We start from the raw sequence: 17,388 nt of genomic DNA on the forward strand, positions 1-17,388 counted from the left end.
AGTCTGTTCCTAGTGTTCCTATGTAAAGCGCTTTGGGTATTTAGAAAAGCGCTATATAAAATTTGAGCTATTATTATTATTATAAATAAAAAGTCTTCCGAAAGAATATATATTCAAAGATTTGTGCCACATTTTCACGATTTTTCAAAAATAGCAGACCTACAAGCTCGTAGCGCGCCACTCGGTGGCGCGCTATGAGCTTGTAGGTCTGCTATTTTTCAATAGCTAAATAATGCTTAGTTAAAACACCAAAACGGGTTCCCGTCCAGAATGGGATATACGTACATGTATTATATTTACGTTCACAAAACGCTTCACTCAAATGCAGTATTTTAGCTTATATATTCCTCATTCAGAATTTAAATCATATAGAGCGTCGCAGTCCCGCCCCCTTTCATGACGACGCCAGGCCCAGGAAATAAATCCCAATGCATTTTTTCCCATAGACATTTCATAAAGTATTTATTTAAAGACCTTTTAAGCGTCGTGCGAAGCCAACTCGAGTCGTGACAAATCATGACAACAAACACAATATTTTGGACCAAACAAATAATTACAAAGAAGAAAAACAACAAAAAAAGTGTTCTACTTTCTAATTCTTTGTTTGGCCCAAAACATTGTGTTTATTGTCACGATTTGTCACGACAAGAGTTGGCTTTGTCCGCGGCGTAAACGTCTTTAAATAAATACTTTCTGAAAAGTCTATGAGGAAAATGAACAGGGGTTTCTTTTCCGGGTCTCTCGAGGGGGGCGGGACTGCGACGCTCTATTATTGTGCCCGCTGACAGGAGGGCGTTGGTGATGCTGTCGTAAACCACCATATTCTGACAGACACGCACGTATATACAGAATGGATGCCCCCTAATTGAGTAAATTATATCAATTACCGTACGAGCACGTTTTTAGTTTGGATTGCGAGGAGTTTTTTTTTAAATAATATTTGTCTCCATCTGCATCAAATCAACAGTCCTGTCGAAAGACGGACGATAAACAATCATTTGTGTCAATCCAAGTTGGGTGTGAGTGATGTAATGAATCAAATGTGCGTTAACCCATTCTGGACGGGAACCCCTTTCGGTGTTTTAAACATTATGTTATAATTTAGCTATTGAAAAATAGCAGATCTACAAGCTCATAGCGCGCCACCGAGTGGCGCGCTACGAGCTTGTAGGTCTGCTATTTTTGAAAAATCGTTAAAATGTGGCACAAATCATTGAATATATATTTCAGAGCGAACATTTTTAACTAAAATATTTGCTTCTGGTCCCTGGAACTACATATTTTGAGATAGGGGTCCGTGGCCCAATATAGATAATTCTGGGGGTCCTTGACATGAAAAAGGTTGAGCACCACTGACATAGAAACATAGGTTTTTCAGAAAAATGTTAGGATTTAGAAGCCTTTTCTTTTAATGGACCTCAGTCCAAAATGGGTTAAGTATTCCAGTGTGTTCAGGCCCCTGTTCCAGAATGTGATGCCCCCCCCCCCCCCCCCCCCCCCCCCCCCGCCCCACCAGAGGAAACACACTTATGTTGTACTGTTTAGATTGTCTGTAGTGTGTTGTTTACGTGCCTGTTCTCGGCAGACAAATGTTTTGCAGTTCACGTGCGTCAGATGAAATAACAATGAAAGTTTGAATGAACTGAATGTACAGTACAGTACAGTACAGTACATACATACACACACACACACACACACACAAACGCATGTACGCATGCACGCACGCACGCACGCACGCACAATCGTATTTATATATGCTTGTGAGCACAGCAATGGACTAGGATGACTAGAATGCATTATAAACGTAATTTCATAAGTTATAAATGCAATGCAACTGCTCATTAAACTGTATAATTACTGGTAGTGTATAAGCAATCATGAGGTTAATATAATAATACACTTTGATCCTTGCCACCCAACACAGTATGTGTAAGTATTACATTATAATACTTGACCGTACTGTAAAAGTCATATGCTTTAAAATGTGTTATGATTATTGTTTTAAAGCACTATGAGTATTTGTTAGGCCTTATAACTATAATTATAGTGTTATAAGCAGCTTATGAATGTAAGCATTGTACAGTGTACAGTACAGTGCTTACAATGCATTATAGACATAGGATGCATAGCAACCCCAAATCCTAACCCCGACCTTTTCATGTGGTGTCTGGCATTTTGAACCTCACAATGCAAATAAATACCTCAAAGTGTTGGGACCTCAAAAGACCCATTTTGGGGCGGGAACCCCTTTTGGTGTTATAAACATTATGTTATAATTTAGCTATTGAAAAATAGCAGATCTACAAGCTCGTAGCTCGGAGCTTGTAGATCTGCTATTTTTTTTTAAATCGTGAAAATATTTATTTCAGAAAACTGGAGGATTTAGAAGATTTTTTTTTTTATTTCGAGGTCAGGCCAAAATGGGATAACTGAACAAACACACAGACTGACATTGAGACTGACATTTCTTCGGAACTCTCGCGGGTCAAGGGATTCCCGCAGGATGGGATTACATTTTTTTATATTGATCCCGTGATTGGGGCGGTACGGGAATGAAAGTCAACGGGAGTGGGAATGATCATTTTCACTAATAAAAAAAGAATAGCCTGGTCTCGCCAAACCAAAAAAGACAGAAGTGCCCTGTTTAATTATGTCTCACTGACTGCTGTTTTGTTTGATTGTGCTGCTGCTGCTTGTTGTGCCTTGCCTTGGGAATTTCCGGGGCTCAATTAAGTAAAGTTAAGTTCTCAAGTTGAAAACTGTGTCAAGGCCTGCTCATTCTCAAACACAATACGGCCATTTTTGTAGTCATCTTTCAGTGAGTCAACACTGTAACGCAAAAGGAACTACACACGCAATGGAGCGGCAGCAGGAGGAGGGAAGGCTGACAACCAAACACACAACTACGGACGTGGAGCTGAGAAAGAGCTACAGAGGAAAATGAGGAATAATGATCGATCGGTTAAACTTTAATTTTGGGAAGTCGCCAATGTTGGAAAAAGTTGAAGGCGGAGCATGACGCTACCAACACAGCTTGTAAAGCTTGTGTACACACACACACACACACACACACACACACACACACACACACACACACACACACACACACACACACACACACACACACACACACACACACACACACACACAGGGGGGGGTTGAGGGGATATGCAGCACTTACATCCAGCCAGCAGGTACTGGTAGTACTGAACCAGGTCCGACGACAGCACCAGGGGATGGTTGGAGTTGAAGGGAGGCTGTAGCTCGTTCCACTGTGGCGTCCTGGAGGACAGGGAGAGAACGTACAGAAGGTTTCACCCCCGCTGAGCATCAAATGGACTCCAGTCCCCCCCCCCCCCCACCCCCCCCCCCCCCCCCCCCCGTGTGTGTGTGATGCCGCGGCACACATGTGTCAACGTCTGGAGTGCACGTTTTGCGCAGAGTACATGTTGCGCTACATAACCTCTGATCACAGGGAGGCCATGCCTTCGCATTGCTACACATGGCAGGACTGGCACCCTGCCCCGCACGTTGTCTGCATCGATGCTGAATGGCACCGTGCCAACCTGCCCCGCATGTTGTCTGCATCGATGCTGAATGGCACCGTGCCAACGCCCGCACGTTGTTTGCATCGATGGTGAATGGCACCGTGCCAACGCCCGCACGTTGTTTGCATCGATGGTGAATGGCACCGTGCCAACGCCCGCACGTTGTTTGCATCGATGGTGAATGGCACCGTGCCAACGCCCGCACGTTGTTTGCATCGATGGTGAATGGCACCGTGCCAACGCCCGCACGTTGTTTGCATCGATGGTGAATGGCACCGTGCCAACGCCCGCACGTTGTTTGCATCGATGGTGAATGGCACCGTGCCAACGCCCGCACGTTGTTTGCATCGATGGTGCGGTCGCTGTGCGTTGCGCAGTGTGTCTCTGCAGTATGTATATATCTGAGTTCATGCTAGAGCCGGACGGGTGCCACATTTATTTTGGGTGAAATGCTGATCCCGATTTAGGAGTGGTTTCTTGAACCTTTCATGTCAAAGACCTCCACATGAATATCCATTTGGCAATCTGAAAATGGTTTGTGCCAGGAAGCCCCCCCCCCATAAGTACAAGATTTGTGTTGTTAAAATCTTTCCCAAATGTTCCAAATGTTTGAAATTGTTTGTGGGGCTCTAGCACAGCTCTGTGTGTCTGTCTGTGTGCACCCCACAGCGATGATTTGATTGGCTGAGGGCTTAAAAAGTGAGGGGCGCCAAAAGTGATTGGCCGTAACATGATGATGTATGATGATAGGCCGATGTACGTGTGGTATATACGGTTACACTCCACTGTTCTTGATTTTTTGACAGATATAAAACAGAAGTAGAACATTTTCCAATCAATTTGAAAAGAATGTCGATATATATTTTTATTTGAGAACGTTTAACTTGTAAGTAAAAAAAATTATAAACAAAGAATATTTATGAATAGGTTTTAAATAAAAGGAGCAACCTCGCATTGTGATTGGCTGAGAGAGGCATTCTAATGAGTGCCATTACTGGGTAGACACCTGTTTTATTTACATTCACGTCTTTGTTTGTTTGTTTGTTTTGAAGCAATATGTCACTCAAACATTGTCATGGCTATAGTAGCCACTATGGTTGTGGATGCACCGAATATTCGTCCGCAGAAAATATTCGGCAGAAAATGGCTAAAAATGCATTTTCGGCCAATTCGGTTTCCGCCCGAATAGGCAGAAAATATATCACCGAATAGTGTATGCAATTAATGCATTCAAAAGAGCTGAATAGGCCTGGGCCATGGCTCAGTGGTCCAGGCACCTTGGCTGGTAATCCAGTCTAGCAGTGTGCCGCGGGTTCGACTCCCGATCCCGATCCCTTTACTGCATGTCTTCCCCCCCCATCTGTCTCCCCATTTCCTGTCAGCCTACTGTCTGTCCCTTCATAAAAAATATAAAATAAAATAAAGGCGAAAGCCCCCCCCCCCAAAAAAAGAGCTGAATAAATGTTTTATGGACCCATAATAGTGATTATTATTTAAGTTAAGTTTTGCCATAACCATTTCTTTAGCCATAAATCAGGTATAGCTTTAAGGTCACGGCCATGACAGCAATAGTAGGAAAAAAGATATATAATATTAATCATATTCTGTATTCGGTTTTCGGCCAACTGTTTCCTATATTCGGTTTCGGCCAAGAATTTCCCTTTCGGTGCATCCCTACTGTGTGGTCTTGTACCTGACTAGAGTCCAGCAGGCCCGTGGACAGGTGTGTGGTCTTGTACCTGACTAGAGTCCAGCAGGCACGTGGACAGGTGTGTGGTCTTGTACCTGACTAGAGTCCAGCAGGCACGTGGACAGGTGTGCGGTCTTGTACCTGACTAGAGTCCAGCAGGCCCGTGGACAGGTGTGTGGTCTTGTACCTGACTAGAGTCCAGCAGGCACGTGGATAGGTGTGTGGTCTTGTACCTGACTAGAGTCCAGCAGGCACGTGGACAGGTGTGCGGTCTTGTACCTGACTAGAGTCCAGCAGGCACGTGGACAGGTGTGCGGTCTTGTACCTGACTAGAGTCCAGCAGGCCCGTGGACAGGTGTGCGGTCTTGTACCTGACTAGAGTCCAGCAGGCCCGTGGACAGGTGTGTGGTCTTGTACCTGACTAGAGTCCAGCAGGCACGTGGACAGGTGTGTGGTCTTGTACCTGACTAGAGTCCAGCAGGCACGTGGACAGGTGTGCGGTCTTGTACCTGACTAGAGTCCAGCAGGCCCGTGGACAGGTGTGCGGTCTCGTACCTGACTAGAGTCCAGCAGGCACGTGGACAGGTGTGTGGTCTTGTACCTGACTAGAGTCCAGCAGGCACGTGGACAGGTGTGCGGTCTCGTACCTGACTAGAGTCCAGCAGGCACGTGGACAGGTGTGTGGTCTCGTACCTGACTAGAGTCCAGCAGGCACGTGGACAGGTGCCGAGCTCCAGAGGGGTGTCGTCGCTGATCTTCTGCGCCGTGCTGATTGGCCGAGGCTCCAGTACGTGCTCCACCAAGGTACCGTAGCAGCTGAGGACGTACAGAGAGTCCACCACGGACTGCCTGGACTGGTCTGGAAACGAGAGGGGGGGGGAACACTGCTTTAAAATGAGACTCAGGCAACCTCGTGCCCATAACTGAGAAAACGACTTGAGGTCAAGAGATCACTCCTGACAGCAGTAAAATATTTACGGAGGTTGTGTCCCCGACATTAAGCATGTCGTTATGACTTAATGTGACTGACTGTTTGGGGCTGTAGCGTTTTGAACGGACTTGCTTGTTGTGTCTAAAGGTGAGGGGTGGGCTGCGGGTTTAACCCAATCTAGACGGGAACCCCTTTTGGTGTTTTAAGCATTATGTTATGCTTTAGCTGTTGAAAAAATAGCAGATCTACAAGCTCATAGCTAGGTCTGCTATTTTTTGTAAAATCTTTGAATATAATATTCTTTCAGAGTGAAAGTTTTTAACTCAAATCTTTACTTCTGGGCGGTCCCTGGAACAACATATTTTTAGATGGGGTTCAGCGGCCTCTTACATAACATTTTTGGGTTCCTTGACATGAAATTTTGAGCACCACTCATGAGGTATTTCAGAAAACTGTCATGATTTAGAAGACATTTTTTTTAATTTCGACGTCAGGCCTAAATGGTTTAAGAGGGAGAGAGACCTTGGGCTCACCTTTCTCTCTCTTCATGTTGGGGTTGGTGATGAACCAGGAGCGCGAGGAGGCAAAGAGGGCGGCCACGCAGAACTCCCCTCCGCTGGACTTGCTGGGCGAGATCTGAGGCGGTGGCTTGGCTTTGCTTCAGAGGGGACAAACAAAAAAACATACAGGGGGGCACAGTGAAAATGGACGCATGACCAACACGCTATACCACCACAGTACACAACGGCAGTCAGAGAATAAAATGTGACCAGATTTGACTGAGAGCGTGCCATCGCGCAAATTTTTCTTTTTTTTGAATGCGTTAATAGCACAGGCAGACTCTTCACATACTAGAGCATGTCTGAAATAAGTGTCAGAGCTGAAATCGAAATGTAAATATGAAATAAATGCTTAAACATGTAGCTAGGTATAATGCTAGGTATAATGTTTTCTGCAAGACATTACTCTATAAGCCTGGAAGCCATATCTCCAAATTGGGTCAAACTGAACAACCAATATGTCAATTTGAAGCTATGATTCCCTGCTTTCATATGACATGAACAAACGAAAATTCTAAAAAATCCAATGGCAGTCCCTCAGTCAAATTTAGTCACAAATGATAACTTTGAATAAACAGTGACATGGAGTGAGGACAATTTTTTTAATGATTTGAAATTGTACTCCACACACGAAACATTTGTCGAGGCAGGTAAATATATATATATACTGTACAGACATTATAAGACATCTATAAGCAAAAGAGAAGTGCATTTCATGCAAGAAGCTGAGCGAGGGAAGAGACACAATAGCCAAAGATACAAAGAAAATAATAACAACAGCTCACGCATGTTCTTTTGTAACTGAGAGGACATAAGGACTATTTACATAATAATTATTCAGGAAATAATCCAAACCAGTCCGATGGTCTGAGCATACAGTATACAGTATGTATGCATTACAAAAATGTTCCTGCACACGTGAATTCATCCATCATCCTAGCTCATGTTCCAGTGTAAAATGTATGGTGTGTGTGTGCGTGTGTGTGTGTGTGTGTGTGTGTGTGTGTGTGTGTGTGTGTGTGTGTGCGTGCGTCTGTGTGTGTGTGTCTGTGTGCGTGTGTGTCTGTGTGTGGGAGGGAACGTGTCAGAGTGTGGTGAAAGGTGATGTCATTGTGGCCTACATTGCGTATACACTTCAGTGACTTGATTAGGTCTTTCCACATCTCAGGCACACTAGTGCCTGACATTACTGTACATGCTGTTATGTTTTAGTATGTGCATTATATACTGGCTAAATATCAAAGCTGCGTGTGTGTGTGTGTGTGTGTGTGTGTGTGTGTGTGTGTGTATGTGCATGCGTGCGTGCAGCCAGCCGTCTAACTCTGGGGCTTTGCTCGTCTCAACACTGATGCCTGGTCGTCTTATTGTGTGGCCTGGCCATCTCACTTCTGTGACTCACTTCTGACATCTTGCCTGTCTCACTCTGCGGTCTCACTTCTGACATCTTGCCTGTTTCACTCTGCGGTCTCACTTCTGACATCTTGCCTGTCTCACTCTGCGGTCTCACTTCTGACATATTGCCTGTCTCACTCTGCGGTCTCACTTCTGACATCTTGCCTGTCTCACTCTGCGGTCTCACTTCTGACATCTTGCCTGTCTCACTCTGCGGTCTCACTTCTGACATCTTGCCTGTCTCACTCTGATGTCTGACAGTCTCACCCTGAGGCCTCATGGCCGTCTCACTCTGCGGTCTCACTTCTGTGACGCTCCTGACATCTTGCCTGTCTCACTCTGATGTCTGACAGTCTCACCCTGAGGCCTCATGGCCATCTCACTCTGCGGTCTCACTTCTGTGACGCTCCTCCTGACATCTTGCCTGTCTCACTCTGATGTCTGACAGTCTCACCCTGAGGCCTCATGGCCGTCTCACTCTGCGGTCTCACTTCTGTGACGCTCCTGACATCTTGCCTGTCTCACTCTGATGTCTGACAGTCTCACCCTGAGGCCTGCAGGGCTGTCTCACTCCAAGGCTGCATGCGAAGCTAGTCTTATACTCTGAAGCCTGCCTGTCTCGCTGCGGAGTCAGCCGCCGCTGAGAATTTATTGGGAGTTATTGGATTATTCAGCATGTCAGGACCGTTTGAGAGGAAGTAGACACAGAAAGGCTTCTCGGGGCTGCGATAGGGTTCCACCGCATATGGAACTGATCAGAGAACAGTAGCGAGGGGTCTGGTATTATTGTCCGGCCTCATAACCGACCTGGACAGTAAAACGTGTCCCGAGCAGATCGGGAGCGAGGTGGGCTCGGGGTCAAGAGACCTGGGGCGGTGTCTCGGGGGTTCCCCAGAGGGGTGCTTAACCCCCGACCCTGGAGGGGGGGGGGAAACCACACACTCACTGCCTCACATGTATACACTCATCTGTTGGGAAGGAGGAAAGAGAGGGAAGGAAAAGAGAGAAGAAAAAGACTTGGGTGGGGAGGGCGGCGCACTTAAGACATTTAGGCCTCGAAATAATAAATAAAAAGTCTTCTGAAAGAATATATATTCAAAGATCTGTGCCGCATTTTCACGATTAAAAAAAAATAAATAGCAGACCTACAAGCTCGTAGCGCGCCACTCGGTGGCGCGCAATGAGCTTGTAGATCTGCTATTTTTCAATAGCTAAAGTATAACATAATGCTTAGTTTAAACACCAAAAGGGGTTCCCGCCCAGGATGGGTTAAGACAGCCGAATGGCAAGTCAAATAAATACATAAATAAATAAAGGAACTCCGGGCTGGGTTTTGTACGTCGTCACTTACTCGGCAAAAAGGAACATACTTTTCAAGTGAAAATACACTTTTCTTCCAAAAGGGTTGAGTGACAAAGTACAAATTAATCCGGGACAGTACATGTTTAGGCCACTATCCCCCCCCCCCCCCCCCCCCCCTCCCATCCACTGTACAGGACTGCGTGTCCCGTAGTTGAACTAGCTGTCACACTAATAGGTGCTGAATGACCCGCTGCCAGCCTCCTACTCTCGCTCTCTCACTTCCCTCCAGACTGTCATCGGCTCGTAAATGACTCCCTGGACGCGGGGAGACGCTGGAGTCTTTGTTTAGCCCCACGCTGGCGTGTGAAGGACGGATCGAGGGGGGGGAAGAGAAGAGGGGAGACAACAGGAAGGCCTGCGGACAACTTGAATGGTGTGTATGTACAGTATTTGGTGGTGGTGTGTGTGTGTGTGTGTGTGTGTGTGTGTGTGTGTGTGTGTGTGTGTGTGTGTGCGTGCGTGCGCTGAATAACCAAATATCTCCAGTAAGCTGTGCGTGTTGAAGGAGATGGAGGAGAGATAGTGCGACGGTCAGGATATTGCCTTGGCTAGCACTGGGCCGTCCTTGTCTCCTCCTCCTTGCTCCTCCTCCGATCTGTTCGTCTGTCAGCGCCGCCGCGAGAGAGATAGAGAGCGCTAAGCAAACCGGCCTGGATGGACAGAGGTCAGGGCAGCTCTGAGGACAACATGGCTACTATAGCCATGTCCTGGATGGACAGAGGTCAGGGACAACATGGCTTATATAGCCATGGCCTGGATGGACAGAGGTCAGCCAGCTCTGAGGACAACATGGCTACTATAGCCATGTCCTGGATGGACAGAGGTCAGGGACAACATGGCTTATATAGCCATGTCCTGGATGGACAGAGGTCAGCCAGCTCTGAGGACAACATGGCTTATATAGCCATGTCCTGGATGGACAGAGGTCAGCCAGCTCTGAGGACAACATGGTTTATATAGCCATGTCCTGGATGGACAGAGGTCAGCCAGCTCTGAGGACAACATGGCTTATATAGCCATGTCCTGGATGGACAGAGGTCAGGTCAGCTCTGAGGACAACATGGCTTATATAGCCATGTCCTGGATGGACAGAGGTCAGTCAGGCAGCTCTGAGGACAACATGGCTTATATAGGCTTCACTCTTCCTTTCAACTTCAGCAGATATCAATGAGGCCTGAGAAGACTAAACACCAGACTCTTAATCCATTAATATAAAAATGGCTGTAAGTGTGGCGAATGGTGGGCAGGGGGGGGAAAGAGAGGGAAATGAGGTATCTGGTGGTCACAGGACACCGTATAACTTCACTTCACTGCCCCAGAGAGGCGCTGCGGCTTTCCGAGCGGGAGGAGAGATGGAACGATATTCCCCAACTCTGACCGTGTGGGAGTGCCACAAAGTCTGGGGCTCTTCAACGGCGAGGTGTTTAATCGCTGTAAGCCTTGGTGTTCTGTCTCTTCTGTCGCTTGGAGAAAAAAAATGTAAACCCTCAAAAGCCCTCTGTGGTTGACCGGTTTCAATAACCCAGGAAACACAAATCCTATTCCAGAGCGACTTGACGTTGGTTTTGGAGGGTGAGGGCTATGAGGTGGGGGGGTGGGGGGCGGTGGGGGGAGGGTAGAGAGGGGGCTGTCGATGTGTGCGGTGAAACGGAAGATATTTTATCCCCCTCGCTATTCTTCATGTTGTCTTTGGACGCAGATGGTGCTGTAATAATAAATCTAGGAATAACACTGTTTAAATGTGACATGTTTTCTTGAAGTGAGAGGAGGAAAGGACCAATGACAAATTGGTGTGTAAACAGGCTCTTCCGCGGCCCAGCAAGAAAAGGGGAGACGGTTGTTTCAGGACCAAGCCCGGAAAACTGACCCAAGATACTAGCTAGCGCGCGGCCGCGGCGCGCACAAAAAACCCTATACAGACACACACCGATCCTTGTGAGTCTGTGATGCAGGGATGGGAGCATTTAACAGTGGCACCCCGCCGTAGGCTCTGGTGCTGATGAGCTGTGCCTGCGTGTCTTTGAAAAGGGCCCGGGGTAGCGTTGCACAGCACAGCGCCTGCCAACGGGATCAGGATCACAGCTTGGTTCTCTCTCTCTCTGGTCTCCTCTTCGGAGTGAGAGAACCATAACCGCCAACGTTTATTCATCTGCGTTTTAAATCATCCTTTTCCTCTCGGCCTGCACTTGAAGTGGCTTTGAAAGTGTTGAGGTTTCGGCCCTTTGCGACAGAGAGGCACGGCTCCAGCAGACGGAGCCTAATGCTGGACTCCATATGGAAGACAGGAACCATTCACGGCGGGACCGAGGGGTGTGGGGAGGGTTTAGTTGGCAAATGGTAGTAACTTACGAAAAATGTAACCCAATATCAATAAATTATGAAACATAAATATACAGAGTGGGATAGGAGAAGTGGGGGGAGATGGATGTCACTAAACAGAAGCCAAAAAGAGGTTTTTTTTTCTCCCCTTTTCTTCCTGCACCAGATTTCCCATAGTATCGCCTTTTATACCAGGGAGAGAGCGGCGTCCATTTTCTCTGTAATTTTAACCCATTTAGGCCCGACCTCAAAATTAAAAAAAAAATCTTCTAAATCCTCCAGTTTTCTGAAATAAATATTTTCACGATTTTTCAAAAATAGCAGACCTACAAGCTCGTAGCGCGCCACTCGGTGGCGCGCTATGAGCTTGTAGATCTGCTATTTTTCAATAGCTAAATTATAACGTTGTTTAAAACACCAAAAGGGGGTTCCCGCCCAAAATGGGATAATTCACTGAAAAGACTACTCGCATGTCATTTCCACTTTTAATTTAACAAATGAGGACTCTTGACTGAGCTAATAGCTTTTCCTCAAGGGCATAATTCAATCTGCGACGTCCACCATCAAAGTCTCTTCGCATTACAATGTCCGGGACTAACGTGAGGCGCCATGGGGGGATGGAAGTCCTGTGGCAGCCTCCATTTATTTTCAGGGCCTGCACAGTAAACAAATACGATAGAGTCCACTTGAGCCGGCCGGCCAGCGACAAAGGGCTGGGGGGGGGGGGGGAGGGGGGGGGGGGGGGAGGGAGAGAGCGACACGCGCGGGGAAACCGGAGGGCAGGCCGCTGTGGGCCATATGGTTAATATATGTCAGTGAAGGAGTCTGTGACTATAGAGATAGAAGGAAGAAAAGGAGGGAATAAAAGAGAGAGGGAAGAGGAGAGAGATAAAGAGAAAAGGAGAGAGAGAGAGAGAGAGAGAGAGAGAGAGAGAGAGAGAGAGAGAGAGGGAGCCAGCTTTGGGCAGTCATGTGGAGGACACATCCTTCAACGTCACATTTATTATTTTACAAAAGCCCTTACACAACGGAGGCGGCCTTCGGGCTGCACAGAACAGACCGCGCTAATGACAACCACAGGGGACACACCGTAAACAATGGAGGTTGAGCATCCAGAAATGTTCCGACGCGAACCCAACTCCGTTTCCTAAACATTCGGAGTTGTATTTATTGTTCTGTCCGGAGCCCTATAACACACACGGCTCCAAAGAGAAGGCGTTGAGATCAGAAGGTGGTTGGGTTTCACACCATGCGAGCTATATTTAACCAGCCTGAGCATGGTGTGAGGTCATGTAATTGGACGATGTGGTCAGGGCCTTCCGTCCTGTCCCGCCTTCCGCCCCCCCCCCCCCCCCCTGTTGCTGGAAAAAAATAAAAGCATGGCGGGAGCGCATGGATGTTAACCCATTTAGATCCGAAGACGATTCTACAAATGCCTTCTAAATACTGACAGTTTTCTTGAAAAACCCCATGTTTCTATGTCAGTGGTTCTCAAACATTTTCATGTCAAGGACCCCCACAAATATATGTATTTGGCCGCCGACCCCCCCCCATCTCAAAATATATTGTTCCAGGGACCCCTCCCAGAAGCAAATATTTGAGTTGAAAACGTTCGCTCTGAAAGAATATATATATATATATTCAAAGATTTACGCCACGTTCTCACGATTATTCGAAAATAGCAGACCTACAAGCTCATAGCGCGGCACTCGGTGCCGCGCTATGAACTTGTAGATCTGCTATTTTTCAATAGCTAAAGTATAGAAAAAGAGAATCCCGCACACTGTCTTCACTTAGGTTGTTTTTTATTGCAACATTTCGGTCGTCAGACCTTCATCACTTTTCTACCTATCAGTTCCTGTTATCCAACGCACCTGTCCTTTGTAGGTGTGCAGAAGGACTTTTCCGTATAATAGCTAAAGTATAACATAATGCTCTAAAACACCAAAAGGGGCTCCCGTCCAGGACGGGTTAAAGCTCGGAAGAGGGGAAATTCAAGGAGACACGGTTACAGTACTGTGGCCTTACAGGGGAAAGAAAAGAGGCTTTGTTTCCAAAAAAGAAATCATGTCTCAAGTCAGTGTTCTATAGAGTTCTCAGAGGGCCTGATTACCCCCCAAAGCACGCGCACACACACACACACGCACACACAGTCACACGCACACACAGTCACACACACACACACACACACACACACACTCACACACACACACACACACACACACACACACACACACACACACACACACACATGCACACAAGCGAGAATTGACAAATGAACTGTCATACGCCACGTCCCAAGGCATATGCTGTTAGGCAAAACGATATAGCTTTAACTAGCCTGAATCTGAGCGGAAGGCAGTTATTGTGAGGATCACGATTTCCAATGCTAATGATGTGGACCTTTGAAAAGCATACTCTCTGAAATCACTAAGGGCCTGGATGGGGGGGGAGGGAGGGGGGGAGAGAGGGAGAGAGAGAGAGAGGGAGAGAGAGAGAGAGAGAGAGAGAGAGATGGAGGGAGAGAGAGAGGGAGAAAAGCTTCAATTAAAAAGTATGAGTGACTGCCCACAACAAAAGGAGAAACCCAAGACTTGGGGAAGGCACCACATGCTATTCATTTTCTAAAGTGAATCAAGTCGACAGAGAGGACCTGGAGAGGACGGGGGGGAAGGGAAGGGAAAAGTTCAGTTCGTGGAGCCACTCAATCATCTCTCCATAAGTGACTCTGTCATAATGGGGCTTCTTTTAAAAGCTTGTAAGCATCTGATTTCACGAGACGGCGTTGACAAGAGACTGCTCTTCAGCCTCCCGTGAGTATGGAGAGAGGTCCGCGTCTAGGGAGCGCCATGCACAGAGTATAAAAAGAGAAATACTAAAAATGCTACAACGCTGGGGCAGGGACTACAACGAAGTGCATCTAGTTTAGTAGCCTACACTGTGGAACTTGTGATTGGTGGACATTTCGTGACCACGAAATGGGAGCTGTGTAACACAGATATTTAAAGGTGAAGTGAATGTTTTCACCAGACTGTTTCAAAGAATAGGAAGTGATACTCCAAGTGAAAAACAACCCCCCCCCCCAAAAAAAACCCATTACATATTGTTTTAATCATAAAAGATCGAAAAAAGAAATCACAACAACAAAACGTAAGCATAAACAGATAAAACATTTCCTGGGAAAGACGGCATATCAGTTACTGCGTTACCCCCATGATGTCATACGCGGTATACTTTTCAGACCTATAAGTCAACAGCATAAACATTAGCGCTGTGAGCAAGAAGTAACGACACCATTCACAAAAGGAAGGACTCGGAACTCACTGCATGCATACCGCACAACGATGTAACCAAATCGGATAAAAAGGAAATTAGAACAGCATGCAGTTTTTTGACACAAAGGCGTTATTCTTGGATTTAACAGAAGAGAAAAAGGCATCATGTACAGTATGGTCCAAGGAAGCAACGTGAAAGAGAGGGAGAGATGTGTTTTTTGGGTTGGTGGGAGGTTCAAAGGAACCACAAAGCAAGGGGGGAAAACGACGAAGAGATGTGTCACTTCTCAAAATGCCTCGTATAAACCCACCTAGAACACTGTGTACTACCACAGCATACTGTAACCTTACTGTACAACAGGGGTTCTCAACCCGTGGGGCGCGACCCCTCGGGGGGTAGCCACATTATTTTGGGGGGGTTCCCAAATTATATAAAAAAATAAAAAGATTGTTTTTTTTTTGCAACTGAATGGCTGGAAAATGGAAATGAAGAGTTTACATATAGTACACATAGTACATGCATACACCTTCCCTAATGATTATATCTGGTTTCAGTATTTATTTATGGTGTATTGTCTCTATTATTATTAAGGTTGTTGTAGCAGTCAATTTATATTGGGGTCGGGAGGGGGGCGGGACGGGGCCCCCGAGACATTGCCAAAGCATTTCCGGGGGTCCCCGGCCCAAAAACGTTGAGAACCCCTGCTGTACAATAACTAAACGCACAGTCAAATTGCTACCAAGAAGCAGCACAGCATAATGTACACATAGCGTCATAAAAAAAACCGTCTTGGTTTGATTATGTACGTATATCGTCAACCTTTGCCAACAACAGCAAGTGTATTCAACGAGACTTTGAAAGTGCCAGCTATATATATAATATATATATATATTTAACCCATTTTGGGCGGGAACCCCTTTGGTGTTTTAAACATTGTTATAATTTAGCTATTGAAAAATAGCAGATCTACAAGCTCATAGCGCGCCACCGAGTGGCGCGCTACGAGCTTGTAGGTCTGCTATTTTTGAAAAATCGTGAAAATATTTATTTCAGAAAACTTTAGAAACTTTAGAGGATTTAGAATATTTTTTTTAAATTTTGAGGTCAGGCCTGAATGGAATATATAAACACACTTACAAAAAGAAAGTTAGAAAAAAAAGGGTTAGAAATAGTGGAAAGCTATAGCCTTTTCCGTCATATTTATTTCCCCTAAGGTATGACTCAACAAGACTGCGTGGAATGTGTTGAAAATAAACCCAGAGACAAATGAGAGAGAGGCAATGGAGGCGGTATGTTGTATGTTCGGAGAATACAAGGAGCATGCTGCCAAGAGAGGAGCCGAGGCAAAACTCACCATGGAGTTTTAATGGCAAAACATCCCACCCCAAAGAGGTAGGGTCTTCATGAGGGAGGGAGGGAGGGAGGGGAGGGAGAGAGAGAGAATAGATGGAAAAACCATTATTAAACTAGCACGCTCCGGCAAGCACAGTTTTCACATTACATCGTTTTGGACGTGTCTGTTTAACCCATTCTGACCGATTCTACAAAATGTCTTCTAAAAATCCTGACAGTTTTCTGAAAAACCCTATGTTTCTATGTCAGCGGTTCTCAAACATTTTCATGTCAAGGACCCCCAAAAATATATGTAATTGCCCGCCGACCCCCCCATCTGAAAATATGTTGTTCCATGGACCTCCCCAGAAGCAAAGATTTGAGTTAAAAACATTCGCTCTGAAATAATATATATTCAAAGATTTGCGCCACATTTTCATGATTTAAAAAAAAATAGCAGACCTACAAGCTCGTAGCGCGCCACCGAGTGGCGCGCTACGAGCTTGTAGATCTGCTATTTTGCAATAGCTATATAAAGTATAACATAATGCTTAAAACACCAAAAGGGGGTTCCCGCCCAGAACGTGTTAAGCGTACAACAACGCATCGGGCAGGAAACAGAACGTCCGTACGCTAAGATGGATTCGAGAACCTGGGGGACGGCTCCGTGATCTGAGCGCTCAAGCTGTTCTGTAAAGTGTGATACCATACTGTACATTTGGCAGACGTAGTGTGTCCGCATACTTCTATAGTCATCCATCTCTTCTTTTCTTTTTTTTTTTTTTGCTACCGATACTAGCTTTAAAAGGCATGAGGTGCACAACGCAGAAATATGCAGGTCTGAAGCCAACCGTGTAAAAAAATGTGACACCCGAAAACTGATAGGAATACAGATTAGATTGTTGCGATTAGCGAAGGTTTATGTGATTTATTTGTATATATGGAACTATTTCAGCCTGTTGTTGAGATTAGGAGTTG

General features: G+C 46.0%; 1 protein-coding gene across 1 annotated transcript in view; it reads right to left on the reverse strand.

The window, feature by feature from the left end:
• LOC306918096 (BCAS3 microtubule associated cell migration factor-like) overlaps window positions 1–17,388 on the reverse strand; it is a gene marked incomplete at its 3' end in the record, with an annotated part of 61,950 nt that overhangs the window by 28,201 nt on the left and 16,361 nt on the right. Inside the window, exons 2-4 of the mRNA XM_079530985.1 lie at window positions 6,703–6,827; window positions 5,932–6,097; window positions 3,182–3,282 (exon numbers count right to left, since the gene is read on the reverse strand). Coding sequence (XP_079387111.1) covers window positions 3,182–3,282; window positions 5,932–6,097; window positions 6,703–6,827 — 392 coding nt within the window. The remainder of the gene's footprint in view (window positions 1–3,181; window positions 3,283–5,931; window positions 6,098–6,702; window positions 6,828–17,388) is intronic.

This window comes from Electrona antarctica (genome assembly GCF_951216825.1).
Source record: "Electrona antarctica genome assembly, contig: scaffold_129, whole genome shotgun sequence".
Taxonomy (NCBI): Eukaryota; Metazoa; Chordata; class Actinopteri; order Myctophiformes; family Myctophidae; genus Electrona; species Electrona antarctica.